The sequence below is a fragment of the Octodon degus genome, unplaced genomic scaffold (genome assembly GCF_000260255.1).
Source record: "Octodon degus isolate 3935 unplaced genomic scaffold, OctDeg1.0 scaffold00197, whole genome shotgun sequence".
Taxonomy (NCBI): domain Eukaryota; kingdom Metazoa; phylum Chordata; class Mammalia; order Rodentia; family Octodontidae; genus Octodon; species Octodon degus.
In genome coordinates, this window is record NW_004524773.1 from 1,857,811 (window position 1) to 1,877,864 (window position 20,054).

Consider the following 20,054-nt stretch of genomic DNA (forward strand, 5'->3'; position numbering starts at 1 on the left):
TCATGCTGTGTAGTTCAAGCTGGCCTTGAACTCCCTGTGTAGCCCAGGCTGGCTTCAAACTCATAATGGTTATCTTCTGCCTCAGCTTTCAAATTCTGGGATTCCAGGTGTTTCGCCATGCGCAGCTACGATATCATACTGTGAGGGCTGATGTGACGCCACAGGTGGAATGCACTCCTGATGTCAAGTGACAAAGTCAAGCTATAGGCACATCACGAAACAAAAGAATTTTATGTCTAGACCTGCGTCACAGCCCCAGGATATCTTATATGTATGCAAATACTCCAGAATCTGAAATTTATCTGGAATCTGAAACACTTCAGCCCCAAGCTTTTTGTGTTCGGGACCTGAGCCTGCCAGGCTTGGAGTCTTGATCATTCCTGCCCAGGCCTCTCAGTGCCATCCCAGGTGGCTTAGCTGGTAATGAAACAGGTTGAGGTTCCATGCCCAAAATCCCAGTTGGCTTTGCATCCCAGCCAGCTGTGAGGCAGGGAGGTCCCAGCTGGAAGGGACAGTTGGGACTGGAGCCTGTCTCCACGCTGAGATGACCCTGGGCCCTAGGTGACGCCCCTGCGCTTTGGGAAGGATGTGGACGGGAAATGCCACAGCCTCACCGCCTCCTATGTGCGCGCACAGTACCAGCAGGATGCCAGCATGCCCCACTGCCGCTTCTATGAGGTACCTTGGGGCCTGGGTCGGGCGGGGAGTCCAGGCACGTGAGGCAGTCAGTCTTCCTGACCCCTGCCACCCTCTGACCTTATCCAGGAGTTTGATGCCCATGGGCGCCAGGTGCCCCTCCCTGCTGGCATCTATAATCTTGATGACCTAAAGGCCCTGGGGCAGCGTCATGGTTGGTGCCCATACTTCCTGGCCCGCTACTCGGTAAGGGGCTTGGCCTTTTTGTTTCTTGCCTATCTGTGCCTGTCTTTCCTTATGTTATTTGTATGGCAGTGGAGAATGGCAGGACCCAGGTGGCACTAACAGATGGGCCAGGCAACCTGCCCTCCTGCCCCCCAGATCCTGCATGCCAACGTGGTGGTGTACAGCTACCACTACCTCCTGGACCCGAAGATCGCTGACCTGGTGTCCAAGGAGCTGGCCCGCAAGGCTGTCGTGGTCTTTGATGAAGCTCACAATATTGGTGAGGAAGGAGCCAGGGCTTGGGTGACATAGCCCTGGATTCTGCCACCCACCTGCCTGAGCCCAGCCTACCCCTTCCCCAGACAACGTCTGCATTGACTCCATGAGTGTCAACCTTACCCGCCGCACGCTTGACCGATGCCAGGCCAACCTGGACACCCTGCAGAAGACAGTGCTCAGGTATGATGGGGGACACCTGGGGTTCTGCTGCCTGCTCCCTGTGTGGCTGCCTGGGATGCCCGCCTGTCCCAGCCCCACCTGTGTTCCTACAGGATCAAGGAGACAGATGAGCAGCAGCTGCGGGATGAGTACCGGCGTCTGGTAGAGGGGCTACGGGAGGCCAGTGCGGCCCGGGAGACAGATGCCCACCTGGCCAACCCTGTGCTGCCCGACGAGGTGCTGCAGGGTAAGCACTGACCCCCTCCCCACCCCCAGCCCAGCACTACCTGCTCCTGGTCACCCCCGCCTGCTGACCCCATCTTCCCGTAGAGGCCGTCCCTGGCTCCATCCGCACAGCTGAGCACTTCCTGGGCTTCCTACGACGGCTGCTGGAGTTCGTCAAGTGGCGGCTGCGTGTGCAGCATGTGGTGCAGGAGAGCCCCCCTGCCTTCCTCAGCAGCCTGGCCCAGCGTGTGTGCATTCAGCGCAAGCCCCTCAGGTGTGGTGGCCCACATTGGGAGAAGACGCTGACCCTGGTCGGGCTTCCTAGACAGGCCATGCGTGAGGCTGGAGCTGGCCCTGGGTTGCTGTGATGGGCGGGGCTGGCAGGTAGCACAGCTGCGTCAGTGCATTTGCCAGAAGAGAGTTTAGCAGAGGTACCATATCTGTGGGGGATGGGGTGTAGGGGACATGGGGGACCGATGAGAGGCGCCAGCGGGGCAAGAGGCCCTGGTACTTGAAAGACTGTAAACCCTGCCCAGGTCATGGGAGAGGCAGCACCATAGGCCTTTCTTTGGTGTTGGGGATGGAAGCCAGGGCCTTGTGTGTGTGCTAGTCCAGCATTTCACCACCAGCTCCAGCTCTTGCTGGGTGGGGCGAGAGTCCGCCAAACTGGAGGAGAGAGGCTCCTGATGGAAGTCTCAAGCAGAGCCCTCAGGCCTGGCAGGACCAAGGCTGGAGGCAGTGCTGCCCACCCCCCAGCACTCCCCTCCCCTCCCCCACAAGCTGGGCGCCGGGCCAGTGTAGGAGGACAGTGTCTGTACCTGTGGTTTGCTGCTTCAGGGATTTTGGTCTCCCTTCCGTTTCCTTCTTTGTACAAGGCTAGGGAGTCACCCTCACCCCACAGCTTCCCAGGGTGGCTGGGAGAAGGCAGCAAGGCAGGTAACTCCTGCCCTGTCATCCCACCTCGGGCATCCCCAGTGTGGTGATCTGGGCTGTTGATGAGGGCCCTGGCTCTGAGCGGGCCATTCCTTGTCCCATAGTCCCGGCAGGGTGCTCAGGACTGAACCCGGCCCTACAGAGCTGGCCTCTGAGCCCTCATGCTTGGTCCCTGGGTTGAACGACCTGGCTTTGCCTGTCCCGGCCCCAATAGGGGACTTGTGAGTGTGGAGAGCACGTGAGTCACTCACAACACATGCCCCAGCACCTGCAGTGTTCCGGGGACACAGCAGTGGCCTGGACTGGCAGCACTGCCTGCATGTGGTTCACAGTCCAGTAGGGGAGACCAAGGGTTCCTGAGAGCCTGGGGACAGAGGACAGACTCCTGTGTGAGGCTGTGTATGATTGTGTCCCTCTCTGAGCATGGAGCATGGAGGCTCTGGGTGTGAGTGTGTGGCCCTGAAGCCATGCAGGATTAGTGTGACCTTGGGGTTCTGGGGGTAGCAGTGGGTCTTATTTTGGTGACAAACTGTATACTTGTGACAAGTAACCATGTGACGCGGGTGTAGAGTCACTGTTCTGTATGTGCTGCCATACATTGGGGTTCTGTGGTATGCAGTTGTGCAATGTGAGAACACAGAAGTTTCTGGAACAGACCCGTCTCTGGTCTCATAGAGCCCCTCTGTTTCGAAGTAGGGGGATGTGGCCATGTGCTCTGAGGATGAGGGTCCCTCCCCATCCTGCTCCCTTTCCACTCTATGCCTCACCTCACTTCCCCTTCCCCCAGATTCTGTGCTGAGCGCCTCCGCTCCCTCCTGCACACCTTGGAGATTGCTGACCTCGCCGACTTCTCACCGCTCACCCTCCTTGCTAACTTTGCCACCCTTGTCAGCACCTACGCCAAGGGTGAGTGTGCAGGCTCCTGCCTCTGCTGGCCCCTGGCAGTGGGAACTGGGGGCCCAGCCGTGTCCAGAGTGTTGACAGTAGGGACTGGGACATGTGGACTGCAGGACTAGGCTTGGGATTTGGCCCTATTCAGTGTTCTCGAGGTAGTGACCCTCGAGCTCAGATTTGGCCACAGTGTGAAGTGCGAGGTGGGCCTGGTGTGAGACAGGGTGCTGCGGACTGGACTCACACTGCGCCGAGGGCACTGGGGAGCCATGGCAGGCTCCAAGTAAAGGAGGTTCCGGGTGAGGTTTGCACATGAGGGGGATTCTTCTGGGGCTGGGGAGATGGCTCAGTAGAATAAGCACTTGCCTGGCAAGCGCAAGGGTCTGAATTTAATCCCCGGTTCCACCAAAAAAAAAAAAAAAAGAAGAAGAAGAAGAAGAAGGATTCTTCTTGCAGGGACTGGAGGCAGCAGTGAGGCAGAGGCAGGGACCGGAGCAGGGTTGGGAGAACTGTGGGCACAGAGGAAGGGTTTGGAAAAGTGGGATGAAGAGACCCAGGGTGAGGAGCAGAGGGTGACGCTGACTCACATTTCTGGCCTGCGTGAGGGGAGGCTGTGGTCAGGGCCCCATCCCCTCAGCCTTAAGCTGACCAAGCTCAGGCTGATCCCTGCGGATTACTGGTCTACCCAGGAAACCAGGTCAGGTCTGGCCGCCTGCAGCTGGCTTCATGGTGGTGGGAGGACAGAGGTTTGTCACATGGTGTGCTTCAGGTGCACGCTCACGCACACACACTCGCACCGGGGCCATCACATCGAGCCTTTCTGCTGCCACCCTGTGTCTGCCCCCCTTCCGTCAGCCCTCAGCAGCTCACGTTTTACACGCCTCCCACCTCACCATCCCAGCCATGTCCCCATCGTCCTCCCTTCTCAGCTTAGCAGATGCCTCCCCCCTGACCCACAAGGCCCCTCTGTCCATCGCTGCCTGTGAGAACCCTCGCTCGGTGGGTACGGACATCCTCCCACCCCTGCCGCCAGCCCATCAACACTGGGTCTTCAGACCAAGCCCTGGGCAGAGGACTTGATTTTATTACTAAGTGCAACTGAATATTTAGCAGGCACACCAGGCCTAGCACTGCAAAAATATCCCCCCAACCCAAAACCTCCCTTGTAGCCCTAAGTTCCAATTAAGTTCTAGACAAGAAAACCAACAACAAAGACTCAACAAATAAATAAGGGTATATGTCCCAGAAAATGTTGCTTGCAGCTCGCAGGCTGGCCAAGGCTCTTGGGAAGAGGCCTTTTGAGTGAACAGGCTGCCCTGGGTCACTCCTCACACATGCGCAGGGTTGGGAGTGAGAAAGGCCGGGGGGAGGGTGGGACCTAAGGGGGTCTCCACAGGGCTTCTGTGGCTGCTGCACAGGAGCAGAGCTAGTTGGGGCAGGGGAGTTGTGGGCTTCAGGTGGGTTTGCAAGCAGGGCCACAAGGCTCCTTGTTCTGGCGGGGGGTCTCCCAGGGTCCTCTTGGTGCCCCCTTGGTGCTGGCAAACTCGGGAGCTGAGAGAGCACTAGGCTCTGCCCATGCACTTGTGGCAGAGGTGGGTGCCACAGGGCAGCCTGGACGGGCCTGGATGTGTTTAGGATGCAGGGCTGGATTTGAGGCTGGAGCAGTAGGACCAGTCCCTCGTATTCACTGGGACAGGGTCTAGGTGTGGTTGTGACCACTCTGAGGCCCTTACCTGCCCTTGCCTGCCCTGTAGGGTTCACCATCATCATTGAACCCTTCGATGACAGGACCCCAACCATTGCCAACCCCGTCCTACACTTCAGGTGGGTCACTGGCCCGAGCGGGCGGGAGTGGGTCCAGGGATATCCTGGCCTCCTGGCTTGGCCCTCGGTGATGTGTGTGCTCCTGCAGCTGCATGGATGCCTCCCTGGCCATCAAACCTGTGTTCGGGCGCTTCCAGTCTGTCATCATAACCTCTGGGGTGAGGACCCTTCCTCTTCTCCTTCTAGTCCCCAGCCCTTCACCATGGTGGACCTGATCCCTTGCCCAGTGCTACTGAGAACCCTCCTGCTGTCTCCACTCTAGACACTGTCCCCGTTGGACATCTACCCCAAGATCCTGGACTTCCACCCCGTCACCATGGCAACCTTCACCATGACGCTGGCTCGGGTCTGTCTCTGCCCCATGGTGAGTGGGAGCTTGGGTGAGGGGCTGCCTTCCGCTGCTTGCCTTTTGTAGATGGGAGACTCCCCGGCCTCAGGCAGCTGTCTGTGAGGTGGGAATGTCACCTGGTCTCTGGGGCCCGGGAGAAGATTTAGAGATAAATATGGAAAACACATTGTCCAGGCCTGGCAAAGAGAAGCCCAGTGAGCAGAGCAGTGGGTACTACCCCAGCCGGTCTGGGCAGCCTCTTCTGGTCACAGTCGTCTTCTATTTCTTTTTCTTTTTCATTTTTTTGTGGTATAAGGGATCAAACTCGGGACCTTGCATGGCCAGGTAGGTGCTTAAGCCACTGAGCTATATCCCTGGCCCCAGTCCTCTTCTATTTCAAAGGGTTTTTGTTGTTTTGGTTTTTGTATTTTTGAGAGATAATCTATGTAGTTCAGCCTAATCTTGGACTCCCTGTGTAGCCCAGGCTGGCCTTGAGAAAGTGATTCTCCTGTCTCAGCCTCCTGAGTGCTGGGATTGTAGGCATGCACCACAATGCCTGGCTGTGTTTCAAAGGGCTTTAAAGGGGACTAGGGGTATTCTAGCACTTTGGAAGGGTCCCAGGGTGAGGAGTCAGGCCACTACACACTTAGGGCAGGTTTTGCTGCTGACTCTGTGCCAAGTTTTGTTTTGTTTCTTTTTGTGGGTACTGGAAATCAAACTCAGAACCTTGAGCTTGCCAGGCTGGTGCTGCACTGAGCTAAATCCCCAGTTTCCTTTGTGCCAAGCTTAGAAAAGTTTTCTGAGCTCCTACTTTTGAAATTGCCCACCTGGACCTGTGGACTGGCAATGACTGCTCACCACAGCATCGTGGTGAGGGTGGCCAGTGGTGACATGGAGGTAGTGACAGTGTGTTCAGGAACCGTCTGGTGTTGAGACTGGGCTGGCTGAAGTGTGCCAAGGGGTGAGGAGTAGGTCCAGATTCAGATTCAATTCTCTCTGGTGTTGAGTTACTGTGTGAGGCTAGGTGGGTAATCCACCTACTCTGTGCCCAGGTCATTTGTCTGTGTGATGCAGGTAAAGGAGGCTGAGTGTTCATTAGTGACACTGAAGCTTTGAGTGGCAGTAGCAGGCCAGCAGCACTCAGTCCGCTGTCCCACTCATCATGACCTTCTGCTCACTCCAGATCATTGGCCGGGGGAATGACCAGGTTGCCATCAGCTCCAAATTTGAGACCCGGGAAGATATTGGTATGAAGTCCAGGGTGCCAGCTGAGGGTCCTGAGAGGAGAGGTGTCATCGGCAAGGTCATGCTGTCGCAGACACACCCAAATCCTCACCTAAGAGTTCCTCCTTGTTCTGGGTGCCTTGGGTGGTTGGGGATCAGGGAGGAGCCCTGTGACCATGGCGGATCATGGCCTGGCTATTAAGGGTGCTTACCCCCAAGTGACAAAGCCACTTCTGCACTCAGGTCACTGGCTATGACAAGTCATATGGCCACTGCTAATGCAGGGACCTGCGACAGCCCTTGATGGCTGGAGAGAGGTGGGATATGTGGGAGCTACCCTCCACATATCCTCAGTGGAGCAGCCAGGAGCCCTAAGTTCAAGTCAGGAAGTGGGAGGAGCCCCGGGCAGGAGAGGACCTGACCCTTGGCCCCTACAGCGGTGATCCGGAACTATGGGAACCTCCTGCTAGAGATGTCAGCCGTGGTCCCGGACGGCATCGTGGCCTTCTTCACCAGCTACCAGTACATGGAGAGCACCGTGGCCTCCTGGTACGAGCAGGTATGCAGCTCTCCTCCACTCCTGGTGCCGTTCATGCTTCTTGTCTGTTCCGTGGGGGGTGCATGTGTTGTGACAGGACGGCATCTAGGACCTCTCCCCTCCCAGCCCAAACACTGGCTTTTTCTGCACAGTGAGAAACAGGCCCCTCATGGTCACCTGGGTCCAAGGACCATTTGTGTTCCACTGAAGACCCTGAGAGTGTCCTCCTGGGTGTCTGAGGTCTTTGCTGTCCCATCTGTGTGTGTGTGGTCCCTGGAGCTCAGTGTGAGGCGGGGTCAGGTCTGTTCTTTCCCATTTGAAAACGTACTTACTTCTGTGCTGTGTATCGAGAGGGCCTGCCCCGCTGAACTGCACGGAGGGCTCCGGGCTGCCCCAGCCTTCCCGGTGTCTGTCTCCTGCTGCTGCAGGGCTGGACTCAGCAGCCTCTCCTAGGCTCTGTGGGGCATGGTCAGCCATAACCCCAGCTCTTGTTCATCCTGGGCCTTGTGCCAGCCCTACTGGCCTGGTACCTGGACCACTGTTCCTCTGTCCCTGCCTCGGGAGGGCAGGCTGATGCCGAGAAGCAATCTGCACACAGAATGGGTGGCAAGGTGGGCCTGGCCCAAAGGCCCTCAGCCCAGTTCCTGCCCCTTCCCCAGGGCATCCTCGAAAACATCCAGAGGAACAAGCTGCTGTTCATCGAGACCCAAGATGGGGCTGAGACCAGTGTCGCCCTGGAGAAGTACCAAGAGGTGGGTCTGGGGCCTAGGGTGGGAGAAGCCAAGGCTGTGTGGAGCAGACAGCAGTGACATGGCCCGCACCTCTGTCCCAAACCCCAGGCCTGCGAGAATGGCCGTGGGGCCATCCTGCTGTCTGTGGCCCGTGGCAAGGTATCTGAGGGAATTGACTTTGGTGAGTAGGTCTGGCCTCCCCTCTGGGGTCCCACAGCACAGTACCCAGGGCCACGCTGGCCCCTAACCCTGGCTCTCTGCTGCAGTGCACCACTATGGACGGGCTGTCATCATGTTTGGCGTCCCCTATGTCTACACCCAGAGCCGCATTCTTAAGGTTCGTGTTGGGCCAGCTGTGGCCACACACCGGGATGTGAGGGCGGCACAGGAGAGGACAATTTCTTGTCAGTCCTTGCTCTTGGCTTGCAGGCACGCCTGGAGTACCTGCGGGACCAGTTCCAGATCCGAGAGAATGATTTCCTCACCTTTGATGCCATGCGCCACGCGGCCCAGTGTGTGGGTCGGGCCATCCGGGGCAAGACAGACTACGGCCTCATGGTCTTTGCTGACAAGGTAGGGACTTGCCCCGCCCTCACCTCCGAGCCATCTTCCCAGGTCTGAAAAGGCTCAAAGGGCAGGGGCAGCTAGGCTCCTAGCCCACAATCATACATCCTCTCTCCTGCTCCAAGCGCTTTGCCCGGGCAGACAAGCGGGGGAAGCTGCCACGCTGGATCCAGGAGCACCTCACAGACGCCAACCTCAATCTCACAGTGGACGAGGGGGTCCAGGTGGCCAAGTACTTCCTGAGGCAGATGGCACAGCCCTTTCACCGGGTGAGCCCCCTTGTCACAGCCCTGTGCTCCCAGAGTGGGGGATGCACGGAGCTGGGGAGAGGTGGCTGCAGCCCTCCCACGGCCTGTCTTCTGCTATGGGGATGGACACCCTGGACTTTAAGGGCATTCCCAAATTCCCACCTCCTGGGCCTCAGGTCTTAGACCCTGCATCCCCAATGGGTACAGCGGAGCCATTTTCTGAGTCCTGTTATGACACCTCATTCCCTCTGTCCTCTCAGGAGGACCAGCTGGGCCTGTCCCTACTCAGCCTGGAGCAGCTAGAGTCAGAGGAGACGCTGCGGAGGATAGAGCAGATCGCTCAGCAGCTGTGAGCGCAGACGTGGCATGAAGGCATCCAGGTGACTCCTGAATCTTTTTTCCCCTCTCTGGGTTTTTTGAATCAGGATCTCATTATGTAGTCCAACTGACCTTGAACTCACTTGTGGTCCAGGCTGGCCTCAGACTGGCTGATCCTCCTTCCTCAGCCTCCCGAGTGTTGGGAGTACAGGTGTGCCCAGCATGCCTGGCCTTTTAATTTTTTTTTGTCTCCCAGGCCTTGCCTGGCTCAGAGTTCCCTAACTGGGGCTTGGCAGTCCGGGCAGAAATCCTCAGGCGGACATTCCTCATTGCCACATCTATAGAATTTAATCACGGAAGAGAGGGCAGGTGGGAAGCCCATTCTAGTGGCCCAAGCAGGGTGTCAGTGTGTACAAGATGGATGTCACCCACCCTGCCTTGCCTCTTCCTAAGAGGCCACAGTGACTTGGTCCCATCCACTTTAGCGGGGGCTCAGGTCTTGGGTGCTGACGCTGAAGGTCCGAGAGGCCTCGCCCAGGGGCCGGCTGGGGAGCTGGGGACAAGCACAAAGGTGAGCAAGGAGCAGCCAGAGGTCTACTGTCACTGTGCCTGTCCCACCCCTGCCTGGCCAGGTCCCTCTCACCTGAGTCCCTGCGGCCCTCTGCCCATCCATGTTCAGCATGTTGAGTGACATGGCTCTCTTCATCCTGCAGCGCAGGGGTCAGAAGGATACATGAGCCCCAGGAATGTCAGGGCCCACTTGGGGAAGTGCCGCTGCCGAGGGAGCCGAGCCCAGGAGGTTCCTGAACAGGACATGCCGACTTCGCGCCCGTGTCAGGGCTCTCTGAGGACCTTGTGCAGCACTCACCCAGCTGCCCCTGCCACGCCCTCACTGCGGAGCCGGGAGACCAGCTTCTCACTCCCACGCCGGATGGACTCCCGCAGCTTGGAGAAGGAGCTGCTCCGAGGAAGGGCCTGCCGGGGTGTTGGGGGCTGTGGTTGGTGCCCCCACCCAGACCGATCAGTGCCACCCCAGGAGCCCAAGCTGAGCTCTTCCTCACCTGCTGTTTTGCATCACCAGCTGTGCCAGTGCTGGGAGGTCCTGGGGGGACAGATAAGGATGTGAGGTGGGGATATGGTCCTGGAGCCCTTGGGAAGCAGCAGGGAGGGTGCAGCTCACCGAGTGGGGCACACAGGTCTTCTGGGCGGAGAATCTCCTTGTACAGTTCCTCTGCCTGCTGGTACTTGTTCTGCTTCAGGTAGGCAGAGGCCTGCGGAAGACAGGGCGCGGTCTGGTGGGGCTGGGGCATCTCAGGATCCCGCCCAGCCATTCCTTCTCCTTCAGCCCAGCCAGGTCTCTGTGCTCGCTCAGATGGAAGCTGGGCTCCCCAATCCCCCATGGCAGATGGTCAGCCAGAAGCAGGCTGGACCCTGGTGGCCTCAGTGCCACTTGGGTACCAGGGCAGGTGGCTTCCTGTCCCTGCCTTCCCTTGGCTAGTCACACACCTCTGTGCCTCAGTCTCCTCCTGTGCTAACTGGTGGTGACCATAGCTCCTACCTCAGCAGGCAAAGTGCTAAGAGGAGCTGCCTTTGGTGAGCTAATAAAGAGCTGGGGCCGCACTGTCCCAGCCACCTCGCTAGCTGCCTCTGTGCCTGACCTGCTCTGTACCTGGTGTTGTGGTCCTCAGTGCCTGGGGCTAGTACAGCTCCCAGGTGACTCGCCCTCCAGTGCCTGTCCTGTACCACTGGACACCCAGGGGGCAGGAACCATCAGCCACTCACACCCTGTGGCCCTCACCAGGTTGTTTTTGGTCTTGGCCACGTTGGGGTCATGGGGTCCCCCCACAGCCTCATAGATGCTCAGGGCTCGCGCAAAGTACCGTTCCACGTCCTCAAACTTGCCCTGGTTCTGGCAGAGCAGGGCCAGGTTGTTCAGCTGCTTGGCCACATCCGGGTGGTCGGTGCCCAGGACCTGGGAACAGAGTCAAGGAATCACTGGGGGGCCGGGGAGATGGCTCAGTAGAATAAGCGCTTGCCTGGCAAGCAAAAGCGCAAGGGCCTGAGTTCAATCCCCAGTTCTGCCAAAAAAAATTAAAAATCACTGGGGCACAGGATGTTGCTGCCATGATGGGGATCATGAGTTCGGGACTGGTGCATCAAGGTGGAGAGTAACATGCATGTTGGGGGTTACAGAGACCAGAGGTCACAAGGTCCGGAAACTGTAGAGGTACCAGGTCAAATGGAGGACAGGTCAGGTTGGGAGTTGTAAGGGTCACATGGGAGTGGAAAAGTAGATCCAGGCTGAGGCATTTGAGATGGGGAGTGGTCAGGTTGCGATCAAGACAAACTTAGCTCAAGGGTGATGGGTCATGGGATTGGGGGCCTATAACCAGAGGTACCATGGGACTGAGGTTAGCAGGGGGCTCAGGACAAAGGCAAGGGTTAGGCCACACAGGACAGGGTCTGCAGGGTGGGAGGGTTGCACCTTCTCCCGGATCTCCAGGGCGCGCTGGCACAGGGGCTCTGCCTCCCGGTACCGCCCACGCTTTCCATAGAGGACTGCCAGGTTGTTGAGGGTGGCAGCCACCTGTGGGCAAGGAGCCAGCACGAGTTAGAAGTGGGCAGGGGCAGTCTCTCTAACCCCCAGAACCCCACATACCGCAGGATGCTCGGGGCCCAGCGTTTGTTCCCGGATCTGCAGGGCATCATGGAGAAGATCCGTGGCTTCCTTGTACTTGTTCTGGTCCCTGTAGGGCCACAGTTGGAGGGGGTTGGCCAGGCTGGGGCCACAGGCTGAGAAGGGCATGGTTGGCCACTTCAGGTGCCCAGCTTTGGGCTGTTTCCTGAGACTTGGCCAAGCTTCTGTCAGGACCCCCACTTTGGTCCCCACACTCTGGTTTGTATTTTGAGGACCAGGGAGATGGCTCAGTAGAATAAGCACTTGCCTGGCAAGCGCAAGGGCCTGAGTTCAATCCCCGGTTCTGCCAAAAAAAAAACCATGGTGACTATTTTGCAGTTCTGGGATTGAGCTCAGGTCCCTTGCAGCAAACTGCATCCCAGCTACTATTTATATGAGACAGGGTCTCACTAAGTCATACAAATTGGACTGGAACTTGAGTTCCTGCCGCAGCCTGCAGTCACACCATGCCTGGCTCTGAGACCTTCACCTGAGGCTCAGCCACATCCCTGGATCTCCAGCCCTCCCCGTTTTCCTGTCACCATTCCACCCCTCACCCCACCACCACCTCAGGTGCTTTATAACTCCAGAGGGGACTCCAGGGTCCTCCTACTGCCACCCATGTGGGTCCCTGTCCTTGGACAGCCGGTTGAAGTCCTCACCGGTATACGAGGGCCAGAATGTTGAGCATGGTGGCCACATCAGGGTGGCAGTGGCCCGAGCTGCGCTCCAGGTCTTCCAAGGCCTGGCGGCACAGAGGCACAGCAACCTCGTAGCGGCTCTGGGCCGCGTACTGAATCACAAGGTTGTGCAGGGTCCGCAGGCGAGCGGGGATCTCGTAGCCACCTTGTTGTGCCGCTGCCACCCCTGCTGCCTCGGGACCTAGGGGAGGTAGTACTGAGTCACTGCAGGCCTCTGTCCACTACAGCAGCTTTGCTGGGACTGTGGGCCCTGAATTGGCTTTATCTGTTTTCTAGCCCTTGAATCCAGGCGCTCGACACTGAGCTACTTCCCCAGTACCTGCTCCCCTTGTTTTAAAAATAATCTTTTTGATGAGGTCAAGCCCCAGTTCCACAAAAAATAAATAAATAAAATAAAAATATTCTGAGACAGGGTCTTGCTATGTACTCCAGGCTCATCTTGAGCTCACTTTGTAGCCCAGGCTGGTCTCAGTGATCCGCCTGTCTCAGCCGCCTTCGTGCTGGGGCTATAGTTCACCACCACACCCGGCTCTTGCTCTGACTTCCGAGATGGGAATGAATCACAGGCATGTAGCTGGCTGGTGGGATGTGTCCTAGCAGGGGACAGAAACACCTGGCCATCTGCCCAGTGGGATGTGAATTGGGAGCCCCCAGCTCACAGGGTCGAGGTCACTGGCCCACTTGCCTCGCAGGCCTCCAGCCTCCCTGCCTGCTCTCAACCCCATCACCACTGGCCACCTGCTTGGTCCTCCTAACCTCCTCCCATTCCAGGCTCAGAGATGCTGAGGACAGCCTTGGCCTGCTGTCCTACATGGCCTGCACACCCACCTTTCCTCTCTTCCTCCTCGCTGGGGAACAGGGAGGCCAGGCTGTCTCTTCGAGGGGGCGACTCTGGCTGCTGTAAGAGGACAGGAGTGGGACATCGTGAGCCTGGGGCTCGTCTCAGAGATGGGGTCCCAATCAGCCCCAGAGCTTGGAGGAGCTGTTGATCTGGAGACTCTAGTCTCCTGGAGGCTTGGGGTTTCTTTGGAGCTCTGATAGGCCAGGCTATTTGGCCTCAGTGGATGAGGATCTGGGGGCTCTGTATAGGAACAGTGGGGTGTAAGGATCCGAGGGGCTCTGGCACGGCTCCAGCACCTGGCTCTCCTCAGGTGGGTCATATTGCCGCAGCTGCCCCAGGAACTGGAGGTGGCTCTTCTCCTCCTCAAGCTGGGCCACGGCTGCCTCACTGGCCCACAGCCGCTGCCGCGTCTCCTGCAGCTCCTCGCGCAGCCATGCGTTCTCCTGTGCCAGCCTCCGGGCCTGGGCCCGAAGTCGCTGCTTCTCAGCCTCCAGCGAGCCCACGTGTGCCGACAGGGCCAGCAGTACCTTGTGGGTAGGGAGCCACCAGTTCTTTTTTTTTTTTGTGGAACCAGGGATTGAACTCAGGCCCTTGCGCTTGCCAGAGAAGCACATATTCCATCCACTGAGCCATCTCCCCGGCCCCAACCAGTTCTGATCTGGCTAGTCAGCCCTGGCCTAGCCCAGGCTCCCCCATCAGGTCAGTGTACCCCAGTCTATTTAGGATCCCCAGATTCTGCCCATGTGGCCCCAGGGATGCCTAGGCACTCCCTAAGCCCCTCGGGTTTCATTGCTTATTCTACCCATGAGCCCCCAGGGTTGCTCCAGGATTCCCAATTCTATAAGAGGAACCCATTTGGTTTGGGGGTGCCTAGGACACATAAAAGCACCCTCTTGCCAGGCATAGTGGAGCACACCTATAATCCCAGCATTTAGGAGGCTAAGACAGGAGGATCACTGTGAGTCGGAGACCAGCCTGGGCTACAAAGTGAGCTGAAGGCCAGCCTGAACTACATAGTGAGGCCCTGTCTCAAAAAGACACACACTAAAAAACTACCCTCTGCTGGGGATCATGGTAAATACCCATAATCTCAGCACTCTGGGAGGCTCAGGCAGGAGGATTGCCAGTTCAAGGCCTATGTGGGCAACTTGGTGAAACCCTTTCTCAAAAAATACAAAAAGGATGTAGTTAGCAACAGAGCACTGTTGGGTTCAGTCCTCAGTACCACAAACACCAAACACCCTGGAATGCTGCCTGGAGACCCCATCTCTGGCCTGGAGCCTCATTCTTGGCCTGGTTCCCCAGACCTCCTCCTACCCAGACTTGCTGCCCTCTCTCTTCCCAGGGTCCAACCTCCCTGCCCAGGCCCGAGTCCGTCCCGTCCCCCCCCCCTCCCCCGTGCTCATACCTGGGCCTCACCCAGCCCGAGCTCGATGGCTTCCAGCGAGTGCCTCACCACCTGCTGCTTCTCTTCCAGCAGCTCCAAGCCGGCTACTGGGCCCTGTCCGGCCAGCGCCTCACCTAGGCGCCCGGCCAGGCTGTGGTGTTCTGCCCGCAGCGTCTCCAGCCCCTGCACCACCTGCCGCGTCTGCCGCACCAGCTCCTCTGGATTCAGGCGCTCGGGGCCCAGCCCCGCACCCCCCGGGACTGCCACCTGCACCGACATGGCTACTTCTAGGGGAGGGGGACACAAGGATGGAGGAGTCATTACGGGGCTAGATGAGCCATCCCCAGCCGCGGACCCCCAACTGTCCCTCTTCCAGCTTCCCACCTGTCACCCGTCTAGGAGGCACCACCGCGCCCTGTCCAGCCCTGCCTGCCTGGCTCCACACCTGGCCCCACACCTGGCCCCACCAGCGCTCATCCGGGAACGTCCCAGTCTACCTGAGTTTGTCCTGGGAGCCCACGGACCCGCTCTGACCACAACTCCAAAATCCTACTATGTGGGGTTAACCAAGAGGGCAAGCAGCTGGCTCGATGTGTCCCCCACCAGCCTCTGCTCGCCCGTGCCGCTCCTCCCCACCCCCAGGTCCCGAGAGGCCCCCGGCCCAGAGCTCCGGCAGGAGGGCGGACCGCGCTTCCTCCGCGGGGCTGGGCGCTGGGCGTGCGGGGCGGGGCGAGCGGAGGCGGCCGCCTCCCTCCCCAGAGCTCATTCCGAGGGTGCCTTTGTTGGGAACCAGTCTGGCCACTGGGGGCGGGTGGGGCCGAGGAGAGGGCCAGGGGCTGGGCACCGGAAGCCAGGAGAGCCTCCAGGCTGGGGGACAGGAGGATGCCCCCGTGCTGTGGGCCTAACAGACCTCTGGGCACAGGGGCTCCACCCTCCATCAGAGGCTGCTCTGCCAGCCCAGGGCCTGTTGGGACACACGTGTGGCAGGCGTGGCCCACGGATGTCACAGTTGAAGGCCTGGAGCCTGCTATTGGGGGATGGTCCTGCAGGTAGAGTTTTGTGTGGGCAATCAGGTCAGATGCGTAGCTGTTGTGCCTCTGAGGTCCTCAGTGGCACCCACACTTCTCAGAGACACATGTGCACCCCCTCTTAATGCCATAACAGAACACATAGCGCTCACAGAAATACAACTCACACACTTTATAAAGACAGCACAACATACACCTCTTATGCACATCCTTTGAGTCATTAGAAATTCAACATAATACACATTCATTCTGTCTTAGAAATACACCCATACTGTCTTCTCTTAAAAATACAGCTCTTAAGCCAGGTGTGGTGGTGGTGTACACCTATAATCCCAGCACTCAGGAGGCTGAGCCGGGAGGAACTCTGGGTGAGTTGGAGGCCAGCCTATGCTGCACAGCAAGTTCAAGGCCAGTCTGAAATATATAGCAAGACCCGATCTCAATACAGTACAGTACAGTAGAGTACAATACAATAACAACACAGTGCAACTCTCAGCCAGATGTGGTGGTGCACACCTGTAATCCCAGGACTTGGGAGGCTGAGGCAGAAGAATCACCATGAATTCAACACCAGCCCAGAGCACATAGTGAGTTCAAGGCCAACTTGCACTACATAATGAAAGCCTGTCTTAAACAAACAAACAAAAAAATGAACAAAAAGTACAGCTCCACATTAGGTATGTTGGCATTCGCCTATAATATCAGCTACTGGGAAGGCTGAGACAGGAAGTTTAAACCAAGCTCAGACAAATTATGGAGACCCTCCCCCCATTCTCAAAATATAAAATAAAAGGGCTGGAGATATAACTCCAGGGCACAGTAATTGCCTAGCATGTGCCATGCCCTCCCTGAATTCAATCCCTAGTACTTTACTTTCTCTTTCTCTCTTTCTCTCTCTCTCTCTCTCTCTCTCTCTCTCTCTCTCTCTCTCTCTCTCTCCTGAAATTCAAATTGAGGACCTTGGGCCAGCCAAATAGCTCAGCAGATTAAAGCACCTGCAAGCAGGTACAGGGGTTGGGGGTTTGATCCCCAGGCCTGCCATGCTGGCCCCACCCCTGGGGCATGCTGACCTGGCAATTCAGACTGGGCGTGGTGATGCACACCTGTAATCCCAGCTCTTGGGAGGCTGTAAACAGGCAGATCACTATGAGTCCGATCTAGTAGTGAGACCCTAAACACCCTATAGACCCTTCCCTAAAATACAAAAAAAAAAAAAAAAAAAAGAAAAAACAAATTCAGGACCCTGATCTTGCTAGGCAGGTGCTTATGCCGTTGAGCTATCTCCCCAGCCCTAGTAGTTCAAAACAACAGCTCAACATATACACTTACACACATGTTCCTTCCAGAAATACAACCCAATGCAACAGAGCAGTTCAAGCACATGCAGATAGTTTCCTGCCAGAAACAATACCCGAGAGAAAGGCTTGTACACTTTTCTCTTGGAAACAGCCTGCTGCACAGATACATTCTCCTCTCAGAAATAAGCCAGACAGGTGTGGTGGCACATTCTGTAATCCTAGAATTCAGGAAGCTGAGGCGGCAGGAGAGTCACTGCCAGTTCCAGGCCAGCCTGGGCCACACAGTGAGTTCATGTAGTGAGACCCTGTCTCAAACAAAGAAACAAACAGACAAACAAGAAGAAAGAAAAGCCAACACATAGGAACTGTGTCTTGGGGCTGGTGAGATGGCTCAGTGGTCTAAAGCACCTACTTAGAACAAGCTTAGCATAAGCACAGGGACCCCGGTTCAATCCCCCAGCACCACATGCCAGCCAGCCCCGCCCCCTGGTGGGCTGAGCTGGCCACACACACACACACACACACACACACACACACACACATAAATAAATAAAATTAAAAAAAAAAAAACTTAGAAACTGTCTTACCATCCCATATCTTTACCTCTCACTGCCTGCCCACACTCACAAGACCTCTGAAGCAGTCGAATCCTCCAAACACCCAGGATTTCCTGCGGAGGCCCCCAACTTCCTCTGACATCCATTTCGACCCAGGCCTGGCCAGCAGGGACCAGGGACACACACAACTACACTGTGCACACACAGATACGCAGGTACAGATGGGTGGAACTTGAACTCCCTTACACAGTCGGGGTGTGTGTGGGGTGTCCTCAGGTCCCCGCCCACCCCTCCTCAGGCAGCTTCATAGGAGCCGTGTCCACACCTGGACCCTGGGTGGCCACCATGGCTCCCTGTGCACAGCTACGAGGGTGTGCACGTGCCCCTCAAGCCCAGCGGAAACTCAAAATGCACCGCAGTCATTGTTTCCCCTTGTGATCCTGGGCTGGGTGGGAGCTGCGGTCATGGCCAGTGTCTGGCATCGGTAGAAATGACCGTGGCACATATTGGCGGCCTGGGAAAACGCCAAACTTCACCATTTGAGTACAGCTCCTAGTGAATACACATCACTCCCACACCGTCAAGCCAGAAGCCTAAGCGGAATCACTGAAAGGTGGTCCTATCTGCATCAGAAGCCCTTTCTGTAGAGGTGTGTCATGTATCGCACAAGCCACAGTCACCAAGAGCCACGCTGACAACTACACACCACACCACACACAAATGTCTGCCACAGTTTGACACCTGTCACCCACATAGAAAATCTCAGCCATGCATCACTCAGGTGTCCTCCCTCCCCTCTCCTTTGTGTGTGTGTGTGTGTGTGTGTGTGTGTGTGTGTGTGTGTGTTCTGAGACACAGCCTCACCAGAAAGCCCAGACAGGCCTTGTACTTGAGATTCTCTTGCCTCAGCTTCCTGAGTACCTGGATTACAGATGGGCACTACCACGGCGGGCTCCACCTCCCACACTGCTTCACACCAAGTCTCCACTGTACAGCTCCCAAAGCAGCTACCCTGACCTCACCGCCCCACTCCAGCTCGGCGCACGCAGTCTCACACACACACACCTCCGCACCTCACTCAGCCAGCTCATTTCCACACACACCCCATGGCTCAGCCCAGCTTCCAGACAGCCATGGGCGGCCCTTGTACCAGCGCAGTGATGTACAGCCAGAAAGTCAGCTGTCCGCACCCATCTCTGACCCTGGCAGTGCCACCTGACACCCCCAACCCAGCACCCTGCTGGCAGGAAGCCTGCAGCGCACGCTATACCTACCTAATCCTCAGGCAATGCTACCACTGCTCACCCACAGCGAGCAGCCACAGGCTCACATGAGCCCCAAGCACAACGCTGACCAGAGTCACACGATCTCTGTGTCATATACACGAAGTCCTATAAACAGTCCAACTCCCAGCACAGGTGCACACGCGCAGGAACACAAGCACTAGATGCGCAGTGGGAGGTCGCCCACAATTTTCCGTCCCTGTTCCTCCTCACAGCTCACACCTCTATCCAGCTCCCTCTCACACTTGCGATGTCACAGCCTGACACCCTGTCCTGCACACACACCGGAGTCTCCAATACCATCTTTCACACACTTGGCAGGTCCCCATCAGGTCCCCCTCAAACCAGGCAACCTCACCACAAGCAGCCGACAGCGCACCCCCCTGCCCCTCCTCCCAGCCTGGCAGCCACCCCCACTCCCCAGTACCTGTTTACCTGCGCTTGGGGAAGGACGCAGCCAGCCGCGCTCCAGACTCCGGAGTTCCCCAGAGTGGGGCGTGGGGCGTCCGGCGCCCCAAGGCCTGTTCCCGCCGCCCGCCTGGGGGGCGAACCCCGGGTGCCCCAACACCAGTCCGTGTCCCCCACCTGCGCCAGCGCCCGCGTCCGCGCCCCAAGGCCGGAGGCTTCCCAGAACCCCGCGCTCCTTCCACAGCGCCCACCTGGCCGCGGAGGGCTCTGAGCGGCTCGGCTGCGCGCCGAACCAGGTCCCGCTGGGCGTGCCACGCCCCGCTGCGCCGCGTCCCGGCCCTGGCGGCTCCTCCGGGGCGGGGCCGTGATAGCCACGCCCCGACAGGTGAGGCCTGCCACGCCCACCACCCTAGGGAAGCCCAGCCGGCCGCTGGATCCCCAGGGATTGCCGCACCTAGCATGGAAACCCCTCCCTGGAGCCTGCAATTGGAGCCGGAGGTCGAAAACTGCGGCGCTGCAATCTTAAAAACTTGGAATCCTGAAAACTTTGGATCCCAAACCGACGATCCTTTGTTTCGGCTGCATCCCTTCTCCACGGTTCCAGTCCTTTGTCACGTCCCTTCTCAAAGGTCCCCTTCTCCGCGAGGTCTTCCCAGATGGTCGATATATATTAATTAATTATCATTATTATTTTTCAGTATTGAAGGCTGAACCCAGGACCTGGGTTACATCGCCAGGTCTTTTTCTTTTT

The 20,054-nt window shown here is 57.7% G+C and overlaps 2 protein-coding genes across 10 annotated transcripts in view; one reads left to right on the plus strand and one right to left on the minus strand.

The window, feature by feature from the left end:
• Ercc2 (ERCC excision repair 2, TFIIH core complex helicase subunit) overlaps positions 1–9,923 on the plus strand; it is a 15,196-nt gene extending 5,273 nt beyond the window's left edge. The window contains exons 6-24 of one of the 2 annotated variants that reach the window (XM_023704466.1): positions 562–678; positions 766–882; positions 1,018–1,141; positions 1,224–1,320; positions 1,413–1,546; positions 1,630–1,798; positions 3,245–3,363; positions 5,103–5,172; positions 5,261–5,330; positions 5,435–5,536; positions 6,684–6,747; positions 7,162–7,283; positions 7,922–8,014; positions 8,102–8,174; positions 8,260–8,330; positions 8,423–8,566; positions 8,683–8,826; positions 9,066–9,185; positions 9,837–9,923. In XM_023704466.1, coding sequence (XP_023560234.1) covers positions 562–678; positions 766–882; positions 1,018–1,141; positions 1,224–1,320; positions 1,413–1,546; positions 1,630–1,798; positions 3,245–3,363; positions 5,103–5,172; positions 5,261–5,330; positions 5,435–5,536; positions 6,684–6,747; positions 7,162–7,283; positions 7,922–8,014; positions 8,102–8,174; positions 8,260–8,330; positions 8,423–8,566; positions 8,683–8,826; positions 9,066–9,158 — 1,923 coding nt within the window. In that variant the 3' untranslated portion in view covers positions 9,159–9,185; positions 9,837–9,923. Of the gene's footprint in view, positions 1–561; positions 679–765; positions 883–1,017; positions 1,142–1,223; positions 1,321–1,412; positions 1,547–1,629; positions 1,799–3,244; positions 3,364–5,102; positions 5,173–5,260; positions 5,331–5,434; positions 5,537–6,683; positions 6,748–7,161; positions 7,284–7,921; positions 8,015–8,101; positions 8,175–8,259; positions 8,331–8,422; positions 8,567–8,682; positions 8,827–9,065; positions 9,190–9,836 lie in introns of those variants that run through there. The other variant, XM_004644307.3, reaches the window with a different exon arrangement.
• Positions 9,450–19,626, minus strand: Klc3 (kinesin light chain 3). 8 transcript variants are annotated; one of them, XM_004644309.2, is made up of 13 exons: positions 19,555–19,626; positions 14,751–15,016; positions 13,639–13,869; positions 13,330–13,399; positions 12,463–12,682; positions 11,783–11,870; positions 11,609–11,710; positions 10,922–11,095; positions 10,304–10,394; positions 10,185–10,225; positions 9,992–10,098; positions 9,767–9,830; positions 9,450–9,676 (listed from the first exon to the last, which is right to left on the minus strand). In XM_004644309.2, exons 2-13 carry the CDS (start codon positions 15,006–15,008, stop codon positions 9,605–9,607), a joined length of 1,518 nt encoding a protein of 505 aa, XP_004644366.1. In that variant the 5' UTR covers positions 15,009–15,016; positions 19,555–19,626; the 3' UTR covers positions 9,450–9,604. The 8 variants fall into 8 exon arrangements, with proteins under 8 accessions (XP_004644366.1, XP_023560241.1, XP_023560239.1 ...); XM_023704473.1 differs by having other exon boundaries at positions 9,992–10,101; XM_023704471.1 differs by having other exon boundaries at positions 10,185–10,394.
• Positions 19,627–20,054: the final 428 nt, after the last annotated feature.

Excerpts from the sequence above, each read along its gene's own strand:
- Klc3 (XM_023704467.1), bottom strand. The coding sequence starts at position 15,008 with ATGTCGGTGCAGGTGGCAGTCCCGGGGGGTGCGGGGCTGGGCCCCGAG. Across the intron at positions 13,870-14,750 it reads TCGGGCTGGGTGAGGCCCAG|GTACTGCTGGCCCTGTCGGC; the intron begins GTATGAGCACGG and ends CCTACCCACAAG. Across the intron at positions 10,395-10,921 it reads CCAAGACCAAAAACAACCTG|GCCTCTGCCTACCTGAAGCA; the intron begins GTGAGGGCCACA and ends TGTCTTCCGCAG.